Source organism: Cryptococcus depauperatus, chromosome 2 (genome assembly GCF_001720195.1).
Source record: "Cryptococcus depauperatus CBS 7841 chromosome 2, complete sequence".
Taxonomy (NCBI): domain Eukaryota; kingdom Fungi; phylum Basidiomycota; class Tremellomycetes; order Tremellales; family Cryptococcaceae; genus Cryptococcus; species Cryptococcus depauperatus.
Genome location: NC_089469.1, coordinates 163453 through 186034, shown reverse-complemented (window position 1 = coordinate 186034; position 22582 = coordinate 163453). Strand labels below are relative to the sequence as shown.

The window sequence follows — 22582 nt, the reverse complement described above, 5'->3', positions numbered from 1 at the left end:
TCGCCTCTAGATATTGTGGATCCTTCCATGGGTCGACGGTGGTCGCCTGGCCCGTCGGGTAATTTGCTGGATGAGACGCTGTGGAGGATCCCCCCTGGCTGCCAACATACTGCGACTGGTCAGCGGTATATCCAGGAGAAGCGACTTGAAGATGGGTTGGAGTTATAAAGCTGGCTGAGTGGACAATGTACTCACCGAGTATGGAGATTCATAAGTATTTGAGTTACCAGAGATGGATTGACGTTGCGCCAAAGAGCTTGATCCGCCAAGTGATTGCCTAGGATCTTGCGGGTTTCGAGAATTTTGAAAACCCCTTTGGTTGTTGTCTGAAAATTCCCAAGGTCTGCGAGGATGAGACATTGGAGGTTGTGAATGGAAAGATACACTCTGGGGATGTATGGAGAATGCCAATATTCACAGCTACAGACTAGAGCGCAGATAGATTTTGTTGTGGGTCAGCATGCCGTGTCGGTGGCTGGCTATATAACCGTTGGGTCTCATCGGTGGAATGGCAAGTAAGCCATGCATGGGTGATAAAGGAGCGGAATCTCGGGCTGATTATCGGTATTATTAGCCAGCAGCGGGCATTTGCTTATCTTTGATTAATCTTTTGTGGGCGGCAGAAAAAGGTATGCACACGTTATCGATAGGTGGATCTTTTGATCGCTGAAATACCGGGTTCAACGCGGATATTTATCGAGACGAGTAGGCGTTGTGGATGATAGGAGTGATCACAACCCAGGCTCTGGAACAAAAAGTCACCTCTAATGCAACTCCGATGGCATGAATGTTTATTGGCTGACTTGGGAATCTTGACACTGCTGTTTAGGCAAAATTTGTGATGCTGAAGCAGAAATGGCAGCAACAAATGGGGTATTCGAAGGGAGACTGTTTGAAATTCTTCCAAAATCCGAGGGCAAATGTCATTGAGATGTTTGTAAAGCGGCGATGGATACGTAAAAGGTGAAATGATATATCTGTTTGTCGCTTCCTGCGTGTACAGTCCATCTCAATTAAAAAGCCAGATACAATCGACCACTCTCAAGTGAATGTATGGATCTAATAAATGCCCAAATCTCACGACAATGGAGAAAAACCCTCATGATAACCCTTCCAAGAAGCCACTCTTCCACACTTTTGTCGATCTTATCCAATCGTAAATACCTTTTCAACGCATCTCTCACCGTCCTTATCCACCATCTTGTACCCATTGGTCGCAAACAGTCTACTTTTCAGATAGGGCTGAACATCATAAATTTCCAATTCTCTCGCTCTCTGCTCAAGTTGCGACACCTTGACGACGACGTGTTCGGGATTCTCTCCATGGGAATGTCGATACAGTTGGACCTTTTCCTTGACAATGCCTCCGAGCAAGAAGCCGACCAGTTCTTCGTGGTCTGTAGCTTGATGAACATATTTTCGGAAACCCTGCATAAAGGTGTTAGTGGTTGTCTTGCACCAGGAGAGAGAAGAGACACACCCGCTCAAGTGTCTTTTTTATAGACATTTTCTGTGCATTGACAAAGCTTCCGACGGCTACTTGAATTGCCAAATCAATGTCATCCACCCGGACATAGTCTCTCAGATGCATCTTTGCACTTGCTTCTGCCATCCGGATCATTGATTCAAGATGCCGGACGGTGATGGGGAACGAGCCCGTTGCAAGAGATTCACGTCGAAGGTCAGCGTAAAGACGAGCTAGTTTATCTTGGTCCAAATGGTGAAGTTTGGGGCGAATGTGCTCCTTTGCGTACATAATGTATTTACGTAGGACGTCTTGTGGGATGACCTTTGGAGAAGATTAGCACACTTCAGAGGAGACAAAGAAAGACAAACATCAGCATCAATCACGGTTGACACATTGACTTCATCCGTTTCTTCATCAAACATGGGATGGCTCCTCAAATGACTGCCCACCACAAATTGCGCTAGCATCTCATCTTGTACCGGATCCGCTGCGTCCTTGACTACGCAAAGCACATCAAATCGTGACAGAATGGGTTCCGTCAATTCGACATTTTGTTGGAATGGAATCGTTGGGTTGTAGCGGCCTCGGACAGGGTTTGCGGCTGCGATAATGGCGCAACGAGCTTGAAGGGTGGTGACGATACCCGCTTTGGAAATGGAAATGGACTGTTGTTCCATGGCTTCGTGAATCGAGGTTCGATCTGCGTCGTTCATTTTGTCAAACTCATCAATTAGACAATGACCTTTATCAGCGAGCACAAGTGCGCCACCTTCCAACGTCCATTCTTTTGTGATGGGATCTTTTCTGACCGAGGCAGTGAGACCGACAGCGGAAGCACCTTGACCTGTAGTGAAGACTGCTCGGTTTGCTGTTTTTTCGACATATTTCAGGAATTGTGACTTGGCTGTACCGGGATCACCGAGAAGCAAGACGTTGATATCGCCTCTAATTCGATGTTTTCTATTGATGTCCTTCATCACGCCTCCAAACAACGAAAGCGCAATGGCGGTTTTGATATCATCATGTCCATAGATGGATGGCGCGATAGACTTTATGATTCGCTTGGCAATTCTATCATCTCGCGCCATTGTCCGAATCATCTTTTCATCCTCTTCCGTCAAGTGGACAGCAGAATACTGATCTTCCTTTTTATTGATATGATTAGCCTCAAGCACGGTCGAAAAGACGGGGAAACCATTCTTGGAATTGAGGGATGCATCAAAGTTGTTTCGATAGATACCTGTAATCTCAACTTCTTCACCCGGTTTGGCCATATCAATCAAGTCCCACAAAAGGATGACTTCTCGATGCCGAGGAAGACGACCTGCCGGGACAGAGCCAGGCGATTCCTGGAGAGTCATCTTTTGATAATTTCGATACACCGTCTGTTCCGAGTTGACTGTAAACGGACCTCGACTTTCACATGCTTGGCAAAAGGAGATTTTGAGCTCTTTATTTGTGTCTTGGAAAAAAGGGCCAAGCGTGGTCCCACATTTTTGGCAGTCAAACTTGACGTATTTAAGCTGAGGAAAAACGCCGCTTCGTCTAGTGACAACCCCAGACACGCGAACAAGACAATTCAAGTTGGATTGCCTCAAGTCTCGGAGAGACATGGAGGTCGGGAGTTCAGTAATTCGGACGTGAATCTCGGAATGAATGCGATCGTAAGAAGGGTAGTACAAGAGGATCGCTTCGAGGGCAACGGTATCGAAAAGCTGAAGCATGGGTTGAGGGGAGTTTGCAAGAAAATAGGCAAGAATGGGCCGAGTGTTGGCGAGATGAATATAAGAAACATCGAGAGATTCCGAATTGACTATGATAGGTCAGCTTGCAATAGGAAAAATAATCCGCCGGCACTTGCCTTCACCCAGATGCTTGATTCTCTGACCATACACTGACTGGCCGTTCTTGTCGACATATGTCATCAAGAAGCTCTTGAAGTGTTTCTTGATGGCCCGACTGACAGCCTCACGCCCAACCCATTCCGCGATACTCGAAGCCTTGATATCACCCAAATGTTCCAGACTCATCTCTTCCTCATCTTCTTCAACATCATCTTCAGCCATTCGCTCGTCATACTGCCTTCGACGAACACGAGTATTGATTCCCGCCAGAGGGTCCTGAGCATCAGCAAAAGCCTCATCATCCGATGATTGGAGAAAGGCGGGCATATGGTCCCGACGGCCGGCGCGTCGACCCGAGATACCGCGGTCACGGAGAGCCATGGCTCGTTCGGCAGCCAGTCGCTCAACGCGTGTCGGGCCTGCCACCGAAGAGCGGTCATCGATATCTGCATCCGAATACTGATCCAAGGCCTGATTCACTTCATAGTCGCTACATCCAACGTCATCAACGTCCTCTTCTCCACCAAGCAACTCACTTCATCATGTCCTCGTTAAAAAGATCCTCACCCTCCTCCTCATCATCGCCGTTTTCACGACCAATCCTTCTCACCTCTTCTTCGTCATCCGCTACAGCATCATCATCAAAATCCGAAAACGGCTGGGGTGGCGACGACGGTGGCAAAGACGACGGGGGGAGTGACGAAGGCGGCGGCGACGACCGCAAGCCAGAAGGGCCGGCTGTAGGCGAGCGTGAGCGAGGACGCTTGGCCCTCTGCTGTGACGACGGCGGTATACCAGGCGAGCTCTACATTGTCCTTAGCGCATCTTCCATGTACTCTCTTCTCCTCACCATTTCATGTAAAGAATGAATCAAAAAAATCAAAAAAGACGCGTCGAAAAAGAATGAAAACCATGCTTCTCGCGACGCGTATATTACCCTCACCATTTATCCATTTTATCCCAACTCCATTTGCTTCCGTTCACCAATTTCAGTTGTATTTTCTTTTTTTTTATAATTCTTCATCGACGACCCACCATGGCCCAACTACCTTATCCACCTACCGCTCTGGCTACCAGCTCACGCTTCTTGGTCGTCGCTGCAGGCCCCGGTCTTGTCATTTTTGATCCCACCAACGGCGCCCTCTGCTCTTCGGCGCCGAGTACTACCTCAGCGCTGATCAGACTAGTGGCTATCTTACCAGACGGCAGCGTGGCGGCGACCCTGGACGAAGACAAGAAACTTTGTGTATGGAGTCTCTCTCCAGAGGGCAAGATTTCTTTGCGCCATTCGAGGTACGCCCAATCCTCATAACGACATCACTTACCACCTCCCATCAGGACTGTTGTTAAAAAAGGATCAGACATTTCCTTCGCCCCCGACCGCTCAATCATTCTCTCAGACAAGGTCGGAGATGTCTACTCGTATCCATTAGATCCTATCGAGGCGGACCCCGCCGCCGAACGGCCTCCGATATATGTGATTGTCGCCGATCCAGGCCAGAATCCGGATGCCACCTACCTCCTCGGTCATGTGTCCATGGTCAACGCTCACACACTTACGACCGATGGCTCGCGGCTTATCACGGCCGACCGAGATGAGCATATTCGCATTTCACGGTATCCACAGTCTTATGTCATTGACCATTTTCTTTTTGGCCACGATGGATTTGTCTCTGCCCTCCATATCCCTCCGTCCAGGCCGAATTTACTTCTTTCCGCAGGAGGAGAACCTTTTCTTTTTGTTTGGGATTTAAATCAGCCATCTCTACCACCCTATACCATATCAATATGGCCAAGTGTGCTGCCTCATAGGCGAGTGAGATCACATCTTCGGAGGCATAAACCTGGGTCGAGAAAGTTGAAGATAAATCATGTATTAGAGGAACTGGCGCCAGAAGAGGATACGTTCTACAGTGCCCCTGACGGGTACATGTTGCCCAGCGGACAGGGTGTTTGTGTCAAAAGGATTGACTCGGTTGAGATTGGTGGTGAAACGGTGATCTTGTTGTACTCTGAAGGAGCATCTGCTATCCACAGTTTTGTCTTGCCTGAAAGATTGGAGGGCGACAAGCCGGTGGTGCATACATTGCCATTGGAGAAGCCCATCTTGGACTTCGTTCCGCTAACTCTATTGGGAGATGACAGAGAGATTGTTGTTAGCTTGGATACTGCGTGGGATTCGCTGAAGAAGAACCCTGGTCCGGGAATTGAAGGCAAGCAAGATGTTGTTGTTCGTGGCGAGCTGAGTGAGACCGAGATGCAAGAGATGAGACGGGTGTTTGCCGTTGTCAAGGTCGGCACGAGCGGATCAGTAAGTGTCTGTATTTTTGAACTTATCTGATACTCTGGCAGCTCGCCCTTGCGGACTCGGCCCGATTTGAACCGCTAGTATCTGCACTCCCTACGACTGCCCCGAAGACTTTGGCGAATCTGAATTTGTATCCACTGTTGGGTGTCCTGCCACGATGGCCAGGGTTTGAGGAAGATTTCGAAGACTCTCTGCCTCCCATGGTCCCTGGTATGGTCCCTATATCTTCCTCACCATCGGCATATGCTCCGTCTGTCGTTTCTACGTTTGGTGGTGGGATTAAGAAAAACTACACCCCTGATGAATTAGAACAGCTCAACACAAAACAATTGGGACGATTGAAGGCTGCTGGGGTGGACGTAGGGAATATACTACTCAAGAGGCAGAAAAAGGCCAAGGAAGAGCACAAGGCCAGACAGGCTGCAAAACGCGAGGCAAAGGAAAAAGAGGGGACTCGGATAGCGAGAAGGACGACGAAAAAAGCTAAAACAGCCGATGGGAGAGCAGAGAAAGAGTTGGCCAGTGCTTGATTGTATCGGTTCAGGCTTGGACGCATAGATGTACTTTTAGTTGCACTAGAATATATTACAATCTCTCGCATGCAAAACATGATATAGTATAAAGCATTTCTCCGTCTTATGCTTTAGGAGTAGGTGCCAGCCCACGAAGTGTAAGGTCATAAACTACATCCTCGCACCTCTTGAGATCATATTTGAGACTATCAAACCTTCGCCTCAGACCGTCATTTCGGAGGTTGAGCTATGGTGCATGTCAGAGTATCACTTGATGAATGGGAGAGACAACAAACAAGAGAGTATGAAGCGAAAATGTCATTGACAAACGCAGCAATCTTAACAGGAAGATCAAAATTTTGGGATGTGACGGCATTGATAGACAGCCTCGGCTACACAGATCTTTTAGTTCTACTGTTCGCCATCTCCTTTATTTGCCTACATACAAGTTCGTTGACAGTCCCAATGACACCTTGCAAGTAATCGTCACTGCTCAATAAAATCATGCCCTTGACGCCATCTTGATCCAACCCTATCAGATTTGACACTACAAATGCAGGAGTCAACTCATCCAGCAAGAGGAAACGAGAGAGCGTTAAGGTCGTCGTTAAAGAACGCGTGATTGGGCCTATGGTAGAGATGTGTCTATGAGGAATGGGTGTCAGCTTATGAGGGAAACGGAAAAAAGGAGATATACCGATAGAACTCTCCCGGTGGGATCAACTTTGCTACATTAGTCCATAAAGGTGCAATCCTCTCAATAATCCCTAACGCATTTCCACAAATTTCTTGATCTATGGAGCCCATCGTCAGCACCTAGACACTCCACTTGGGTGAATTACACAAGCATACGCTGAGAACTAGATGCAGAATGGACCTTATTGACTTCTGACCAAGCCAATCTTGCAAGGTCCTCTATAGGTTCAGATGCCTCTTTGATTTGCTATCAAATGACTCCAGTTGAGCTCTTCCACACTTGTCCTGTTTCACTGCGAGAACACAATAACTCAAGACTGACTTTGCGAAGGTTTTGATCATTCTCCAAGCTGTTGATAGCCGAGGAAAGCGTATCAGCTACTGTTTGAGCTCTTGACATTTTGTTTTATAAAAGAGATGTTGAATTGTAAAAGTTGTAAAATAATAAATGACAAATTTTCTAAATATGGTGATGCCACGATTTCTTTGTTAATCTTTTTCTTGTCTTTTGCAACAAATGTAATGTTGAAATTTGTTTATTATTTATTTATTTCAGCCATCGAATAATGTTTTCAAGTATAGCTCGCCAGACAATATGCCCCAAATGTAGGCATAAAGCTCGCCTCTTCTCCACCCAACAACCCACCACATCACATTCTGAACCAAGAACAAGGCCTAGTCGGTCCATCATCCTTGATTCTCCAATTTACAATCCTACCTCTTTTCCTGGCTACTTTGGCCAAGAAAGAAAAAGACCGCTGAGGAAGCACAGAAGAGCAATAGAGTATGAAAACATTGAAAAGAGCGAGAAAGAGGACAATCACGACCCTTGGAGTTTGCCGATTTCATTATGGACAGTGCTAGATTGTCTAACCAACGATAGTGAGAATGTCCAACTCGCCAAAAAGAATGTGTATAGTAACCAGACAATCCCTTCCGTCTGGTATGTAGTATCGATTGCTTTAATAAGACGACGATGTTGACGCACGATCAAAGCTTTCTTGGTAGGGCTTCAACCCACCTACTGCCCCTCCTCGGTAGAAACAGGTGTGTCCGAAAGTCTCCAGCTCTTGCCTACCCAAGTTGCCTCTCCAGACAAGAACAAACGAGGTAAAGGTATGTATGTGACTTGTCACAAAGAGCATATCAACGCTTTAGTCAATTCTAAAGGTTAGATTTGCAGTTCTTTTTACTGTCTTTGGTAATGTAAACTAATGTCGGTTCTGGGTAGGACCACATATTGGTGTTCTCGGGCAGATTGGCGGATTACAGATACCTCCTAGTCTGGCAGACATTATAGAAGCTCAGTTAGGATATAGAGTATTGTACGAACTGAGACATCTCTATCGACAACTTCGAGCGCTTCCCCGCATGCAAAACCCTTCTCTGGACCGACAGCACGGAGATCGAGATCAACCTGCTGAGAAGATTTTAAGATGGCTGTCGAAAGACGAAGTAGAGCACGCGAGAAAAGGTGCCCAAATTGAAGGAAAAGGTATAATTGCACTTCTTGCAATACCCACAATCCCAGCCCTTTCATCAAGTATCGATCTTCAAGACCTCCCGATACCCACAACCTTTCCCCCTGCTGCTCCCAACATACAGCTCTTGTCCTCTGAGATACCGAATGGCCTGGGCACAATCCAGCCCTTATATGATCTCTCTTCTCTCATCTCACCCGATCTGCATTCCCATCTTTATACCCTCCTTGATGGTATATACTCGCTTGAAAGAGACAGGCTCTGTTTGACAGATGCAGACGGCGAAAGATCTGGGATATTAGCTTTGAGTGTTTCTGCTCCAAGACGAGAGTGCAAGAGAAAGCAACTAGATAGAAAAGCTGTGATGTTACTGGGCATTGCTCTTTGGAGATTGGCATGCTTTCATGGACACGGCTGGTATCAAGAAGCTAGCTCATAATATTGACACCTTTACGCATGCAAACCTTATTGTAACTCGCATGATGAAACTGGTTTATGATGATTCCCTTTTCATACGATCAAACCACATTTTTATCTATCTTATCAACTCTTCTTCCTTGACCACTAACCCACATGCTGCAAACAGGGAAAAAAGGCAGAGAAAAACATGCTCAACTTTAAAAGCTAATTCCTAAATTTATAATGAGAAACAAACGTATACACAGATAGCTCTTTTTTCTTCCAGCTTTATCTTCCTACTTTGCGTATGGATTGCCTTCAATCTGTCAGAATATAATTTGCCAGCATGAATCTGTGGCTCAATACTTACAAGCATAAACGACTAGCACAGGAGGGCTTTTGCTCATATCACTTGTGATGATGACTGGTAAGCTCATCAGCTCTCTTACATCCTGAATTTTGTGTCCTCCCTCGGCGCTCCTGAGGCCTTCAAATTTGAGGGGCGATGGGTGGGCAGATTTCTCATACTGCTTAGAGACGACTCCTGAGGTGTTACCCTCGAACAAAGCAGATTCATCGGCTGTTCGAGAGGTAGAGTGGCCAAGTGCGCGCCGCTCGCCGAGTGATTTGATCTTGAGGAGGCGGGCATCATCAGTGGTTTCCGAGAGATGTGTAAGAACATCTTTCTTAGTCCAATACAGACTAGTCAAGTTTAGCTTAGCAAATGCGCTAGTGACAGAATACTTACGAAAGAACATCGTTGTGCTCATCATAGACGGCAGTTTCCACAGGCATCTTGTCTACATGGACCCTTTTCTCTACACCGAATTCGGGCTTTAAATTCATCATTAACTTTTAAGCATATACCAAATGGCATTGACTTACAACTATAACATCAAAAGCCGTTTCAAGTACATTCGTCACTCTGGCTTCGCGAATAACAGGACCATAACGTTCAGTTAGATCGCGAATAAGCATACAAAGAAAAAGATGTATGGATTGCTCTTCTGCTAACTCGGCACTCTGCTTCTTCATATTGCATTGTTGAGCGGCCTTGGCAACCTGATCTCGGTCCATCAGGAACTTGACCTCATTAGGATTAGCTATTAATTATTAGCAAGTCATTACAAGTTATGGTTGAAATTGAATTTACGGCTTGACAAGCAGGTGTCGAGCATGCGATGCACGAGGACATCGGCGTATCGACCAATAGGGGACTAATGCGATGTCAATGATTGATAACAATGGCCTTCAGACGATTACATTAACATACAGTAAAGTGGGTGTACAGCGCATTGTTGAGACCCCAATGGGAGTATTTTGCAATATCCAACATGCCTGTGCAGAAGTACCGGGCACTTTGCATAGCCTTTTTCCTTAATAGTTCGAGACAAAGAGCCTCGTCCTCATTTTGAACTTTATCAAACGATTTTTGAAGAGTTCCCGCACTAGCTGGGTCCACCTCAAAACCAAGCTTGGATGCGCGCCTCACAAAAGAATCTAGCCTACGCTCTGTAGGGGCTTCATGTCGACGAAGAAGAGCTTGCTCAGGTAAACCGGCAGCAATGATATGGGCGGCAGCTTGATTAGTGAGAATCATAAACTATACAAATATTAGTCCTTGTTGAATCCAGACATCATAGCCAGTGTATACCTCTTCAACAATAGCAGAAACTGCATCATGTTTGTAAGTTTCCACATCAACTGGTCGACCTTGGGCGTCTAGTTCAAATGACACCTTGAGTGAATTGCTGAGCATTGAATCATTTTCAACGCGTCGCTTCCTGATTAGGCTAGCTATAGAATGCAAGCGCTTGATGTCTTCCTCGATTGCAGAGGCAGGCTGAGTGCCTGCAGTCTTGGATCTTGGCAAAGATCCGCCATCAACCACTTTGAGAGCATCTGCGTAATTCAGCTTGGCACAGGACCTTCAACATTATTAGCATAATGTATACCACTCTCCTAACCTGATAGATTAAAAACATACTTGACGATGGTCTTTGTAAACTTCTTCGAGAGTATATTGCCATCTTCATCCAAAGTAAAGAAGGCAGAAAATGCCAGTCTTTCGACGCCAGGGAGAAGACTGCACAAATCTTCCGAAAGCTGAGGAGGGAACATTGGCACTGCTCGCTGTACGAGATATACACTGGTAGCGCGCTTACGAGCCTCCCGATCGAGTTGAGTGTTGGTTTTGACTGCAGTTTATCAGCTTGTACATGGAAGAAAAGCAAGTGTGTTTGGATATACCAAAGTGGGAGACATCCGCAATATGCACACCGACGATACAAGTTCCGTCTTGATTCCTTTCGAGGGATAAAGCATCGTCCAAATCCTTCGCCTTGGGCGGATCAATAGTGAACACTCGCTGGCCTCTATAATCTAATCTGACTTCAAGCTCGCGTTCAGGGATGCTATTGAGCTGTTAGCATATAATCATGACAAACATATACTCACCTCCATGGCAATGGCGGTAAACACTTCATGGTCATTTCCGAAAATTCTTCGGTCGGGAAATTACAGTCTTTGAGCAACGCGCTAGTTTCCACCTCAGAGTCTCCAATAGGGCCAAGTTCTTCTACAAGAGTACCGAAAGGATGTAAAGAGGTACTAAAACAATGTAAGCTTATAATTCGACTGAACCAAGTCCAAGCCTTACATAGGCCATCGCTTGATGGTAGCAACAAACAGCTTGTTCCCATAGGCATCGGGGTTTTCTATAAAGTCTACGGGTGCCTGCTCAGTTGGTATAGCGATAAGAGGTACACGCTTGTCAGTTGGCTTAAACCAGACAATTTTTGGTCTAGCTTCTGGCTCCTCCTTCTTAGCCCGATCGCCCTCTCGCTCGCGGCGCTCCAGTTCTTGTTTTTCTTTTGTAGCAGCTGAAGATGGCCGGAGCACACCCAACTGACCGGAAAACAGTTGGCCAGGCATCCGCTCAACGACGGCCACGACATGGCCGGCGTAAGTAGGCTTGGTATCATCGTTGACCTCCTCATCATCGAAGAGAGTCAGCCCTTGGCCTTCTACTTCAACATCATCTTTCTTCTTTTCGAATTTCTTGGCCGCAGATGGTCTCAAGTCGTAGGCTGCGTTTTCTTCCTTCTTTCTCTTCTTCTCTTCTTTGTCCTTTTTCGCTGTCCAAACTTCATCTACATCCAAAAGCTCTACTGCGACAATATCGCCTTCAAGAGCTCGATTCCTATCCTTAGAACCACAAATGTAAATATCGGCTTCGAGAACATCGGTAGCGACATAGGCATCGGACCTGTTCTTTTTGTTTACTCTGAGCACACCAACAACTAGTTTTCCTGCTTGCAGAAGAGGCGGGAGAGAAGCCTGAGGAAGATAAGGTGCAAAAAGAGACTTTCGCTGGGGACCTTGAGAGGTCTGTTGAAGCTGCATCTGGAATGCCTGTTGCTGTTGCCAAAGGGACTGCCCAGCAGGGGTTTGTAGAGTCGTGGCAGCGAGTAAATTTGGCAACATATTGGGAAACGAGAATGAAGCCATCTTCGTATGCCCTCCACCAGCAGCTGCACGGAATTGGGCAAGGGATTGGAGTTGAGCTTGGGCGGCCGCAAGGTCCGCGACTTGACTTTGACTTTGGGTGTTACTAGCAGAAGCGCCGAGACGCCAATTGCCGCTATCCATACCACCTCGACTGTTAGAGCGCCGATGACCAGGTGGTGCAGCAGCACCTTCCGTGGTATCATTGGCCATACCAAATCCTGCGCCAGAACCAGCAGCCTTATTAAAAATATTCATGCTATGACGTCTAGAATGGCCAGCAGGAATAGGCGGCGGAAGCATGTCACCTAGTGTATTTGAGTGATTTTCATGATCACGCTCAAGTATTGATTCGGTTGGAGCAGAAGATGATGGCATACTTGATTGTACTCGACGGTGACGGGAGAGGGTTTGAGACGGAGTTACCTTCGAAGACAGAGTTGTGTTAAGCTGAGCAAGAGGACTTTCGTGATTAGAGAGCTCTTGTTGCATGAGCGCTTTTTGTTTTGCTTGCAGAGCCTCAATTTCTTGTTGAATGACAAGCTATACACATGTAAGCAGCTTGACAGACGCTGACAGAATGAACTCACTTGTTGCTGTAAGGCAGAAGACATCTCACTGCCTGTTCTCTTGTGTGCTCTTGCTGCCAGACCGGCAAGTCCTGTAGCTGCGGCTCCTCCAATACCTTCGCTTCTATTTACAATGATTGGCGAAGCGTGAGACTGAGAGGGTGACAACGATTCTCTGGCAGACGATGTTTTCTCAGAGATACTTTCTTGATGTGTATGTGATTGCTTAGGTTTTCCACCAAAAGTGAAGGAAGGCGCAAGTTGAGGTCGCCCAGTAGGTCCGAGCGAACCAGAAAGAGATTCAGGAGATTCGTCTTCATCAAAGACAGGCTGCTGTTGAGAACGAACATTTTCCGCAGCAAACACAGCCGCTCGAGCCTCCTCTTGCTGCTGAAGAAGCTGTACCTGCTGGAGTTCAAATATTTGCTGAGCTTGTGCAAGTTGAGCTGCTTGTTGCTGTTGTTGAGCAGCAGCTCTTTGAGCGGCAAGTGCTTGGAAACGAGGAGCAATAAAGCTTCCCATTTGCTGTTGGCTCTGATGAGCAGCTTGCTGTGCTTGATGTTGAGCAAGTTGTGTCGCTGCCAGTTGGGCTTGCAGAAGTTGAATGTATTGGTACTGCTGTTGTTGAGCAGCAATGAGTTGTTGTTGCTGATATTGCAAATTGGCTTGATGGGCAAAAGCCAATGACGATAAGTTTTCATTGTCGGCTTCAGGGTGACTAGACAGAGAATTTTGATAGAACGGAGGAAGGGGGTTACCGAACGATTGAACAGGAGACGGGTTGAAAGGGGGAACAAATCCTGGACTTGCCACCGAGCTAGAAGAAGTCCGACGAGGATGACCACCTGCGCTGCCTATAGATGTAGTTCGCGGATGTGGTAGAACTTGACTAGAAATTTGGTTACTTGGCGATGTTGATAAGCCAGACGTTGACGCAACAGGGGAGAATGAGCTTTGGAAAGAAGGAGTAAACGTCGGGGCATCAGCTTTCAATGCCTTGTGGGAATTAGCGCTGGGGATAGCGACTGGCTCCGCTCTAGCTGATGCAATTGATTGCGATTCGCGATCGCGAGCCACACTAGCTGATCGCGAGCCAGAAGAGCTACCAGAACCAGGTCCAGAGGTTGGTGGTAAAGTCTTGAGGTCAGAAATCATCTTTTGCAAGCTCGCCAACGCATCGCCACCAGACTGAGCCTTGTGCTTCTTAGTGGCTGCCTCTACGGCAGCTTCAATTGCTGTACGTGGAGCAGAAATTGTGGCGTGGATAGAATTTGGTCCAGGTGCAGATTGCGAAGTCCCTACGTCTTCAAATGTTTTTGTCTCAGGATTTTGAGAGTTTGAGTTTGGCTTGGAAGAACTAGTGTTGATAGGATTTGGTCGCTTGACAGGGCCTGACCTCTTCCCTTTGCCTTGATTCTTCTTCTGTTGAGATTTGTCATCTTCAGCGGCATTATCCTGCTTCTCCTCCGGTTTGCCTTGGTTACCCTTTCCCTTTCCTTGACCTCTTTTATTTGATTGGTCAGCACCGATACCCAAACTCACACCTCCGCTAATCGTTGTTGTTGGACCGCTTTGTTTCTTCTTGTCTCCTTTTCCCTTATCAGAATGGCCACGAGATGATGTATTGGAGTTGCTTCGAGACATGTTTGAAGAACCGCCCTTCTGATTGCGCCGGGAAGAATTACTTTTAAACGAGTCTGCTGATCCGGGACGAGAAGGATAAACAGGCGGAGGCGCAAGCGTAGACGGAGATTGAGAAGGTTGTACAGGTGTTGGTTCGGTTATAGGGTTGGCCATCATGTAAATCCTTAGCGCCAACAAAACAAGCCAACAGTTATGCCGCGCGAGTAATTTTGCTTGCTTCTATCTCACTATCCTATCTCAATGTCAGTTACTTCTGCTCATGATTGCAACTGCCATGAGCCAAAAAAAAAAGAAAAGTAAAATGTATCGGCTGGTCATTCCAAGCGAGACCGGCGCAAATGGTGATGCCACAGCGAAGCCAGTCTGAAGGCGTCTCAAACACCTCCAACTGTCTCCTTGTAATTTCCTTCAAACCCAAGCCCAAAGTCAGCAACTTACCTAGTGAAGCGGGGTCTAGGTAGACAAAGTGTCCGAGCGTGAAGACGCAGTGACTTGCTCCTGTCTAGCAAGATGTCTGACGATGGTTATAGTCGTATCAGCACTTGACCTAATCATTCATACCGCGTCAACATCAAACATGGAAAAAGCGGGAAAGCTGTATGAGAATGGCGCCAAAAACCGTGGTCGGCATGGGCTCCAATCCAACCTGGTCTTCGCACAGCTTTTGCAACCATCCAAAACAAAGAATACCCACCTCTATCCGCTCTATCTTGCCTCAAGGAGGACAGCGAGGGGTATAAAGATTGTTGAGAAATAAAGAATGAATGAAAAGAACTGTTGAAATAACTGCCAAAAGCCAAGGTTGAAATGACGCAAAGGTGGGTGGCGGCGGGGCTCGACGCGTCCGGCACACGGATGTGGCAGTTGCAGTGACAGATCGGGACACTTTTATACAAATGTGGCACTTTTCATTCAACCATCATCTCTGATACATAGAGTGGCTAGAAAACTACATGAGATGCCGAAATCAAGAGAAATAGAAAAACCAAAAAACTAAAAGCCTCTCTGCGCTCTTCACATGCTTTCTATAGTGATGGACTTGCATCATACCATGGTTTTACTCTCTTCCCATGGTTCAGTCAGCGGCTCCTGGGAACTACCAGATATTACCGTCAGACCCAGCCCGGTTTCTTTGATGGTAGGTGGAATGGGCGGAACCCGTTGATGCATCCGGTATTCGTTGATTTCATTGCGATAAATCTCCAGCTGATTTCGCAACATTGCATTTTCATCGTTGAGCGCCTTGATGCCTCTCTCTAGAGAATTAACATAGTCTTGGATCCTAGTCAGTCCATTGCAAGGGAAAAATAGCGTTGCCTGCTCACCTTTGCGTTTCGCTCTGAATCGCCTCGCGCCAATTCTAGAGTATTCACATGAGCTTCAAACGTAGACGGCTGAAAGCTAGACTAACCTGTTCCGGACTTGTTTCTTGTCTTTTGGATTCAGCTTTTTGTATTCTTCTTGCGGCATACCCCAAGGCTGGTCATCCTTCCCAGTATCCCCCTTATAGCTGTCTATTTCATGACGTTCCGTCTCTTCATCTTCATCCCAATCTTCGGGACTATGCTGAAAATCTGCACTGTTTCGCTTTGCACTTTTTGGGATGGTGGCAGGAGTACGAGGGACGCTGGAGAATGTGGAAGATGTGGTAGACATGGACGAAGGAGGCTGCAATCCAGGTATGAGGTTGTTTGTAGGCGACACCGGCGATAAATGGTGGAGACCTGGCGATGTAAGCCCCATGACTCTGGGGATCGAGTCGGTAAAAGTACGTTGGCTGTGCCCTAGAGGCTCAGTCAGGCTCACTGCTGGTGAGTTCATTGCAGGGAAGCTCGGAAACTGAGAAAAATGGGACAGATGAGACATGGACGGCATACTGTGTGAAGACAGGTTGCTTGTAGAATTGGACTGTGTTTGTGGCAGCGGTGGCTGGTAATTGGTATAGACGTTGTGTGAGAACGTAGGCGGGATAGGGCCATTGTTTGCCTCACCGCCGTGAGTAGATGTGTGTGGGGGTGGGGGTGGTAGGAACGCAGAGGACATCGTAGATGCTCTTTTGACCGTACGGTCTGAAGGTATTTCATCCAGGGAGATTGGAGTTGGTTTTGCAGATGTTCGTAATGATTCTTGACTATAGTAATTGTACATTCCTGATGACTATAAAAATCGTTAGTGATATCCCCTTCACATCAACACTAACCCAAGGCTCCATGGTGAAGGGACTGAGGGCTTGTGAAGCGGTATCGGTTACTGGAGCAAAACTAGTGTGGTAGATATGCGTATTGCGCTTTTGATTGTTTGTAATGGTACTGCCGGTGTTGTCTAAAGAGAGGATTTCAGGTGTCAACGACTTGATCTGAAGCTATGAGAATAGGGATGTAGTCAGCGAACGTTACAAGACCACTTGAATAGGGATGCTTGAATTGCACCATAAAAGTAGGTAGAAAAGCTTCAGGCAAACATGGATTGTGACCTAGGCTAAAAAGAGGAGAAATCAAAATTCGAAAACATGTCGTTTAGTCAACATGTTCCATCTTGACACTGTGAACGTAAAAGTGCCACAAACAATGCACGGCCATGCGCACCAAGCGAGAACCAAAAGCCCAACTCGACAGCCCTTGAGCTCCCTCTCGGCCACCCTCACCAGCCACGCCGGCCCTACCCGTGGCATTGATAGGCAGAGCCAACTCTCCAATCCTCGCTTTTTAAAATCATCCAACGTTCATCACTCAACATAGTTGGTCAAACGCCCCAGACAATGAGCCATCAAAGAAAGAGATGGTTGTGATTTTCAGGCACCGACTTAATTAACAACGGCGCAGAACACAAAAGAAGCAAACAGTCCAGTCAGAAAGGGCCTCACCTGTTTTTTGTTTTCCCAGCTGCCTTGTATCGAGGCTGGACAGTGTCGTTTTGTATATGCAGAAGCGTCGGTGCAAGCTGCCAACGTTTTCGAGCGGCACAGTCAGCCAGGGTGGCGGCGGCATGTGTTGAGAACGAATCAACCCACTCTTGACAGCGCAACGCTAGCACGCCCGAGAATCTCTGTTGCCGTTTCGCCTTGGTTGACCTCCAACTGACAGCCAAAAGAAAAGTCGGTGGATGTTTTGTTTCTGAATGCGTGGGACAAACAAAGAATACTTCACACCGAGTGCAACTGCCAGGTCGCCTTTTGTTCAGCAATCGAGAGGTCGTCGCGGAATGTCCGCTCGAGTAACCGCTGAAATACGTTGTGGCAACTCCAGCGCTGCCGTTCCCCGGCTTGGCCTGTTTCCACCTGCCTGGGAGATAATGCGGAAAGGATTAACAGAAAAGAATACCACTGCGAAAATAAACAAAAGTTCCAATTCACAAGTCCACTTACCGGGCGGACCAAGTAAAGTTGCGGGGCCCGCCTGCCACACATGGACGATGATCAGGTCTGTGCACGGGCAGTCATTGAACTCGGGAAATTTCAGCCCATGTCGCGTGGGCGCTTTTCGACCGTGAGAAGGGCGAGGCTTTAGCGGCGTTTTCAAGCTTGGGTGGCGGCGGAGATGGCCGCTCTTTCGCTCCTCCGCTGTGATTGGATAAGTCTGAAATGCCACGTCATATGAGCCACTGCCAACTCTATTGAAATTCTCCGCGTGAGAGATCGACAGACCCTGTTGGGATGACGACGTGACTGGATAGTTTCGGTGCTGACGGGCCACTCTGGAGATGTGGCGGCTGTATACGATGGACGGCCACTGGAGATGGACAGCGGGCAGAGGATAAGCATTGGCATACGGCAATATCTGAAGGACACCTTGCGCATTTAATTGTCTGCTTATGGCATGCTCCCAGGGTTAGTCTGTGATGTATAGTGGTGGGACTGACCGCTTGATGCTAAATCAGCAATCCCATCACAGATGGATGCTTAGTGATGTGCTGCCATTCATCAAGCAACATCTTCCAGCCGTTGGTATATCGGGATCAGATTCACGTGGCTGTTCTTCATGGTCGACTATGGCGTCGCCGCGTTCTCTCATTTCCAGCTACGCCAAATTCGCCGGCGGGTGACAAAAAAGCGGGTCATCGGGCATTAGCACGGGAAACCAGAAAGGCACCATGTGTATCAGCTTCACAGGTCATCGTTTGTTGATATATTTCCACGTCACCACCCCGATCATCTCTCGGAGAAATATGACGGCGGAGATATGAGATCTGTGGCGTTCTTGGCCCACAGTGACAACGCTGAGATCTCAGTGTGTGAACGGCCACTTGTGACATTGGGCATTGGGAAAAGGCTTACATGTGGTTTCTAGTAGAGCTTGTTATTTAGCTTGCGGGTGACATAACCTCGGGGTTGATGATGGTGTGTTGTGACTTTAGACTGTCGAATGTCAGCTTCCAGCTTGCCTATCTGCCAAGTTCGCGCGGTCGGGTGGTCAAGCAGCATACTTGATACATTAACGTTCCACAACCCAAAATCCAAGATACAAAAGCTCGATTCCTAATGAACGGTCGGCAGAAGCAACCAAATAACTGTTCTCCAAACCCACACTGCCCCTCTTTTTAGAGAGCTTACCGTCGGATGATTTGATACCCATTCCCAGCCTTCAAAAGGATAGGGTCTCACGGCCAAAGCGTTGGCTAGCCTTGGAACTTGGTTGGTAAGAGATGTCGGTAAGCCAAAAGCGTCTTTTGCAATTTGGGGCTTAGGCGCGCCTGGTGCAAAATGATTTGATGCAGACGCTTCTTGCAGAACAGCTCTTTCAAGATAATTTTGAGTGTCCATCTGCTCACGGGAGGGTTGGTACCCGTGATATCTCAGGTCTCTGGCCTCATCAGCTACAAACGCAACTTCCTGCCGTAGTCTTTGCATTTGCGACCCCATAGAAAGCAGTAGCCACAGGAGAAAGAGGTTGAAGAGAGTGGAAAATGAGAAAAGAGTCCGTGTTGGGGATGCCGTGACTGGCGATGTGATAGGTATAGAAAAAATGATGGAGGTTGGATTGGAGAGTGTATAATAGTACGTTGTGGGTGAGGTACGTGTTAATCCTTTGGTTTGAAAACTTGCTCTCGCGACTGTGCTCGGGCGTTGGCATAATAAAAATCATAGATAGCCAAATACTTACCGTCCCAATTATCACCGCACAGTTCAATGAATCCATCACCTGTTCCCTCAAATACTGGCATCCCAATCACTCTTCCGCTAATTTCCAAAACCACTTCGGCCAAACCTCCTCTGTCTTCTCTTCTTCCTATTCTTATGTCCATTTGATCACCCAAGCTATACAAAAAACGTGGTGCAGCAAGCCCATCAATGCTCGCTCGGACAATACGAACGTTGGTGTCAGTCGAAAAAAGACTAAAGCCCACCTCGTCCAAATGTTGTGGGTAAGGAAAAAGTATAGACATGGAAATGATTCCCCAGACATCTCTTTTCAGTCTGACCTTGACGTCTCCTTTTATACTTTGGCTGCTTCGCTTTATGAGGTGAGAACCTTGTTCAACCCACGAAAAACTTGCACCCGAAGATATTGAAACTAATTTTGGTTCCGAAGTTGTTGTAGAGTCTCCGGAATACAGGGCATTAGGGCATTGTATTATGCATTCTTGAGGGCCTCCGTTGGTCGGAAAAGATACAAGGGGTATAGGGAAAGGAAGTAATTGGCTGACCAATGTTAACGGGGAAGCTGGCACAAGCACACCTTGTAATGTGAAGTTGCGATCACCAGAATCGTTAAAGTACAGATCAAACATTCTTCCGTGCCGTAGTGGGTATGACGTTGGGGCAACAAGCTGTTTAGACGCTGAAAGGTTTGTCGCTTTGGACACATGTGTTGATTTTGATCCTAGAGGAGTATGTGGCCTTGCCATTAATTGATCACTGCTCATTTCAAAGGAGAAATCGTCAATATTCTCTGTCGTAGGTAAAGTTTGGCGCATCAAATTTGCAGATGAGCTACCGGCAATTGATGGCAAGTAGCTCGATCCATGTGGCCCAAAGAGAGATTGCCTGGATGATTTTCCTGGGACACTAATGAAGGAGTCATCATGTTCTTCGTTTATTGTACGATCAGGATCTTCTTCATCCCAATCCTCATTGACTCCTCTCCAATAAGCTAAACCATTGCCTTCTATCAAAAGCTCAGACCAGGCCCAGCCCTCGGGAACATTGACTTCGACAGGAACAACGGTGTCGAATCCAGGCGCACTGGATGCAAAATACATTTGCAGAGAAGGCGATTTGGACCATGTAGGGGTTATGACAAGAGATGATGAGGAGGAATCAACCATTGTAGAGGTGAAAGACCATTCCAGTCTCAAGATATCCGTACTAGGCATAAACCATAAGCCAAAATAAACAAAAAGCTCTGGCGCACCTTTGAAACCGCCCCTCTAGCCAACTCGAGCCCTCATCGCCAACTTCGTCTCCATTACCAAAAACGTCCTCAACTTCCCACTCTGCCGCAAATGTCTCGCTATCTTTTTGTGATGTGCTGTACAAGTTTGATTGGGAAGTTGATGGTGGAAGAGGAAGCATCTTTGGTTCGGTCAGGATGCTAACTTCGTTGACGATTGATGTTGAGGTAGATGGAGGTACAATCTGAAAGCGGATGACGTTGTCAAGACACCTAGGCAGGGGGAGTAAAACCTATTTTCGTCAGACTATGATTGATAAGTCATATACAAATATACCTTGTAAATTTCCTCGTCGGCATCTCTATCCAGTGTCTGCTTGAATTCCATACACACAAGCCACTCGCTTCTCTCGGTGTTTTCCAACTTTCCTTTAAAACCACTTCTTCTTCGGTTACCTATAGCATCAGTCACAACATAGACCTTGGCGGTAGTGCTTGAAACGTCGATATATGGTCTTGTAGCTAGAGAAGCAGGCGACGGAAGGTCGGAAGAGGTAGGAAGCGATAGTAAAGAAATGGCGGTCCGAAGATTGGGCGAGTTAGAGTATGCCAGAGGTAGAGCATGAAGTGTAGGCTGAGACACAAGATTAGGGGGTGATGCTGCGTTCCAAAGTATGCGTCAGTGTGCCTAACATAACCCTTCACCAGCCTACAGTTGAAAAGAGCCCAGCGAGCTCCTGTAGACCCAGGATAATCTTTTGGCAAAGAAATCTTTTGTCTCGTCAGCCAGCTTCAATTTTATCGCTAGTCGCCTACCTTGAGACAGAGCAATCCCTTGACATGAGTGTCTGAAGTCGCGCACTTTATACCAAGTTTCGAAATGACCAGCGCAGATGGCGGCATTCTTTCTAGTCGTTGATGGACTAGCAAATCAAATGTTAAACATGAGAACAATTGAATAAATACGAAACATTTGAAACGCGTCTACATGCTCGCGAGATATGAAATCACGTGATGTCTTGGTGAATATTACGTAACAAGTATGATCTTCGGCTATCATTTATCTCTAATCCGGCTCAACAAATGCCAGCAACTTTGCAGAATATATTTTGCATAGGAGAATCAACTTTTTAGCTTTCCTATGACGTGATGCTTCCTACTGATGATGAGCAGCAGAGATTTCAAACTTTAACCGCTGAAACAGGTTTCGCCTCATCATTGGTCAAGTCTCTTCGTATTCTGGAAATTGACGATGTGCCAGACGAAGACGAACGAGGTAGACGAAGAGTAGAAGGATGGAGGATGTCTTTCGAGGGGGTGATCAGCCAAGGTCTGTCCTTCTCATCATATCGGATGTAAACCAAGATCTGAATGGCGATGGGCCAGACATGACCAATTTGTTTGGTAATCTGCATGGAGCTGCCGTCTCCTGGCTTGTTGATACGTATGTCGCTTCCTTTTGTCTATGTTTGCGGAACAAGAGGGAGGCTAACTCATTAGGGCTTAGCTTGACCTCAGTTGCTCTTGTTCAATTGCATACACCAACGTTTTGGGGTCCTCCAATGATGGCAGGAGTGTCGCTTTCAATGGAGATTCAATATCTCAACCCAGGACGATTGGGCAACAAGATTCTAATTGAAGTTGAGATCTTGAAATGTACCTTGACTCTTGCAAACTTACGATGTGAAGTGAGTATCTCAAAAGTTATTGGAGGCTGACAGAAACAGATCAAGGACATGAAGAGTAAAAGACTAATAGCTGCAGGGACACACCTCAGAACATGGAAGCCATCAGAGCTGGCAAGATTGTAACACTTTGAGTTTCT

The 22582-nt window shown here is 46.9% G+C and overlaps 8 protein-coding genes across 8 annotated transcripts; 3 read left to right on the top strand and 5 right to left on the bottom strand.

Moving 5' to 3' along the window:
- Window positions 1-1146: 1146 nt before the first annotated feature.
- L203_101305 (uncharacterized protein) lies at window positions 1147-4165 on the bottom strand (the record flags this gene model as incomplete). The annotated part of the gene is made up of 6 exons (XM_066210747.1): window positions 1147-1428; window positions 1481-1789; window positions 1837-3281; window positions 3330-3802; window positions 3849-4117; window positions 4163-4165. The coding sequence occupies 6 exons, from the start codon at window positions 4163-4165 to the stop codon at window positions 1147-1149; spliced, it is 2781 nt and encodes a 926-aa protein (XP_066066844.1).
- Window positions 4166-4348: 183 nt separating this feature from the next.
- On the top strand, window positions 4349-6150 carry L203_101304 (uncharacterized protein; the record flags this gene model as incomplete). Its single annotated transcript, XM_066210746.1, has 3 exons — window positions 4349-4605; window positions 4651-5605; window positions 5665-6150. The coding sequence occupies 3 exons, from the start codon at window positions 4349-4351 to the stop codon at window positions 6148-6150; spliced, it is 1698 nt and encodes a 565-aa protein (XP_066066843.1).
- A 106-nt stretch (window positions 6151-6256) lies between these two features.
- L203_101303 (uncharacterized protein) lies at window positions 6257-7228 on the bottom strand (the record flags this gene model as incomplete). Its single annotated transcript, XM_066210745.1, has 6 exons — window positions 6257-6379; window positions 6429-6524; window positions 6579-6777; window positions 6830-6926; window positions 6985-7075; window positions 7151-7228. 6 exons carry the CDS (start codon window positions 7226-7228, stop codon window positions 6257-6259), a joined length of 684 nt encoding a protein of 227 aa, XP_066066842.1.
- Window positions 7229-7394: 166 nt separating this feature from the next.
- Window positions 7395-8748, top strand: L203_101302 (uncharacterized protein; the record flags this gene model as incomplete). Its single annotated transcript, XM_066210744.1, has 4 exons — window positions 7395-7662; window positions 7712-7771; window positions 7825-7998; window positions 8060-8748. The coding sequence occupies 4 exons, from the start codon at window positions 7395-7397 to the stop codon at window positions 8746-8748; spliced, it is 1191 nt and encodes a 396-aa protein (XP_066066841.1).
- Window positions 8749-9004: 256 nt separating this feature from the next.
- Window positions 9005-14584, bottom strand: L203_101301 (uncharacterized protein; the record flags this gene model as incomplete). Its single annotated transcript, XM_066210743.1, has 12 exons — window positions 9005-9024; window positions 9079-9410; window positions 9457-9542; window positions 9594-9811; window positions 9862-9925; window positions 9982-10311; window positions 10363-10636; window positions 10696-10906; window positions 10959-11122; window positions 11166-11318; window positions 11368-12758; window positions 12806-14584. 12 exons carry the CDS (start codon window positions 14582-14584, stop codon window positions 9005-9007), a joined length of 5022 nt encoding a protein of 1673 aa, XP_066066840.1.
- An 888-nt stretch (window positions 14585-15472) lies between these two features.
- L203_101300 (uncharacterized protein) lies at window positions 15473-18188 on the bottom strand (the record flags this gene model as incomplete). Its single annotated transcript, XM_066210742.1, has 9 exons — window positions 15473-15702; window positions 15754-15788; window positions 15840-16585; window positions 16629-16790; window positions 17292-17368; window positions 17439-17454; window positions 17647-17750; window positions 17793-18003; window positions 18072-18188. 9 exons carry the CDS (start codon window positions 18186-18188, stop codon window positions 15473-15475), a joined length of 1698 nt encoding a protein of 565 aa, XP_066066839.1.
- Window positions 18189-18902: 714 nt separating this feature from the next.
- On the bottom strand, window positions 18903-21660 carry L203_101299 (uncharacterized protein; the record flags this gene model as incomplete). The annotated part of the gene is made up of 6 exons (XM_066210741.1): window positions 18903-19477; window positions 19528-20732; window positions 20779-21050; window positions 21095-21417; window positions 21471-21528; window positions 21574-21660. 6 exons carry the CDS (start codon window positions 21658-21660, stop codon window positions 18903-18905), a joined length of 2520 nt encoding a protein of 839 aa, XP_066066838.1.
- Window positions 21661-21906: 246 nt separating this feature from the next.
- Window positions 21907-22568, top strand: L203_101298 (uncharacterized protein; the record flags this gene model as incomplete). The annotated part of the gene is made up of 4 exons (XM_066210740.1): window positions 21907-22087; window positions 22144-22201; window positions 22265-22445; window positions 22491-22568. The coding sequence occupies 4 exons, from the start codon at window positions 21907-21909 to the stop codon at window positions 22566-22568; spliced, it is 498 nt and encodes a 165-aa protein (XP_066066837.1).
- Between the last annotated feature and the right edge of the window lie 14 nt (window positions 22569-22582).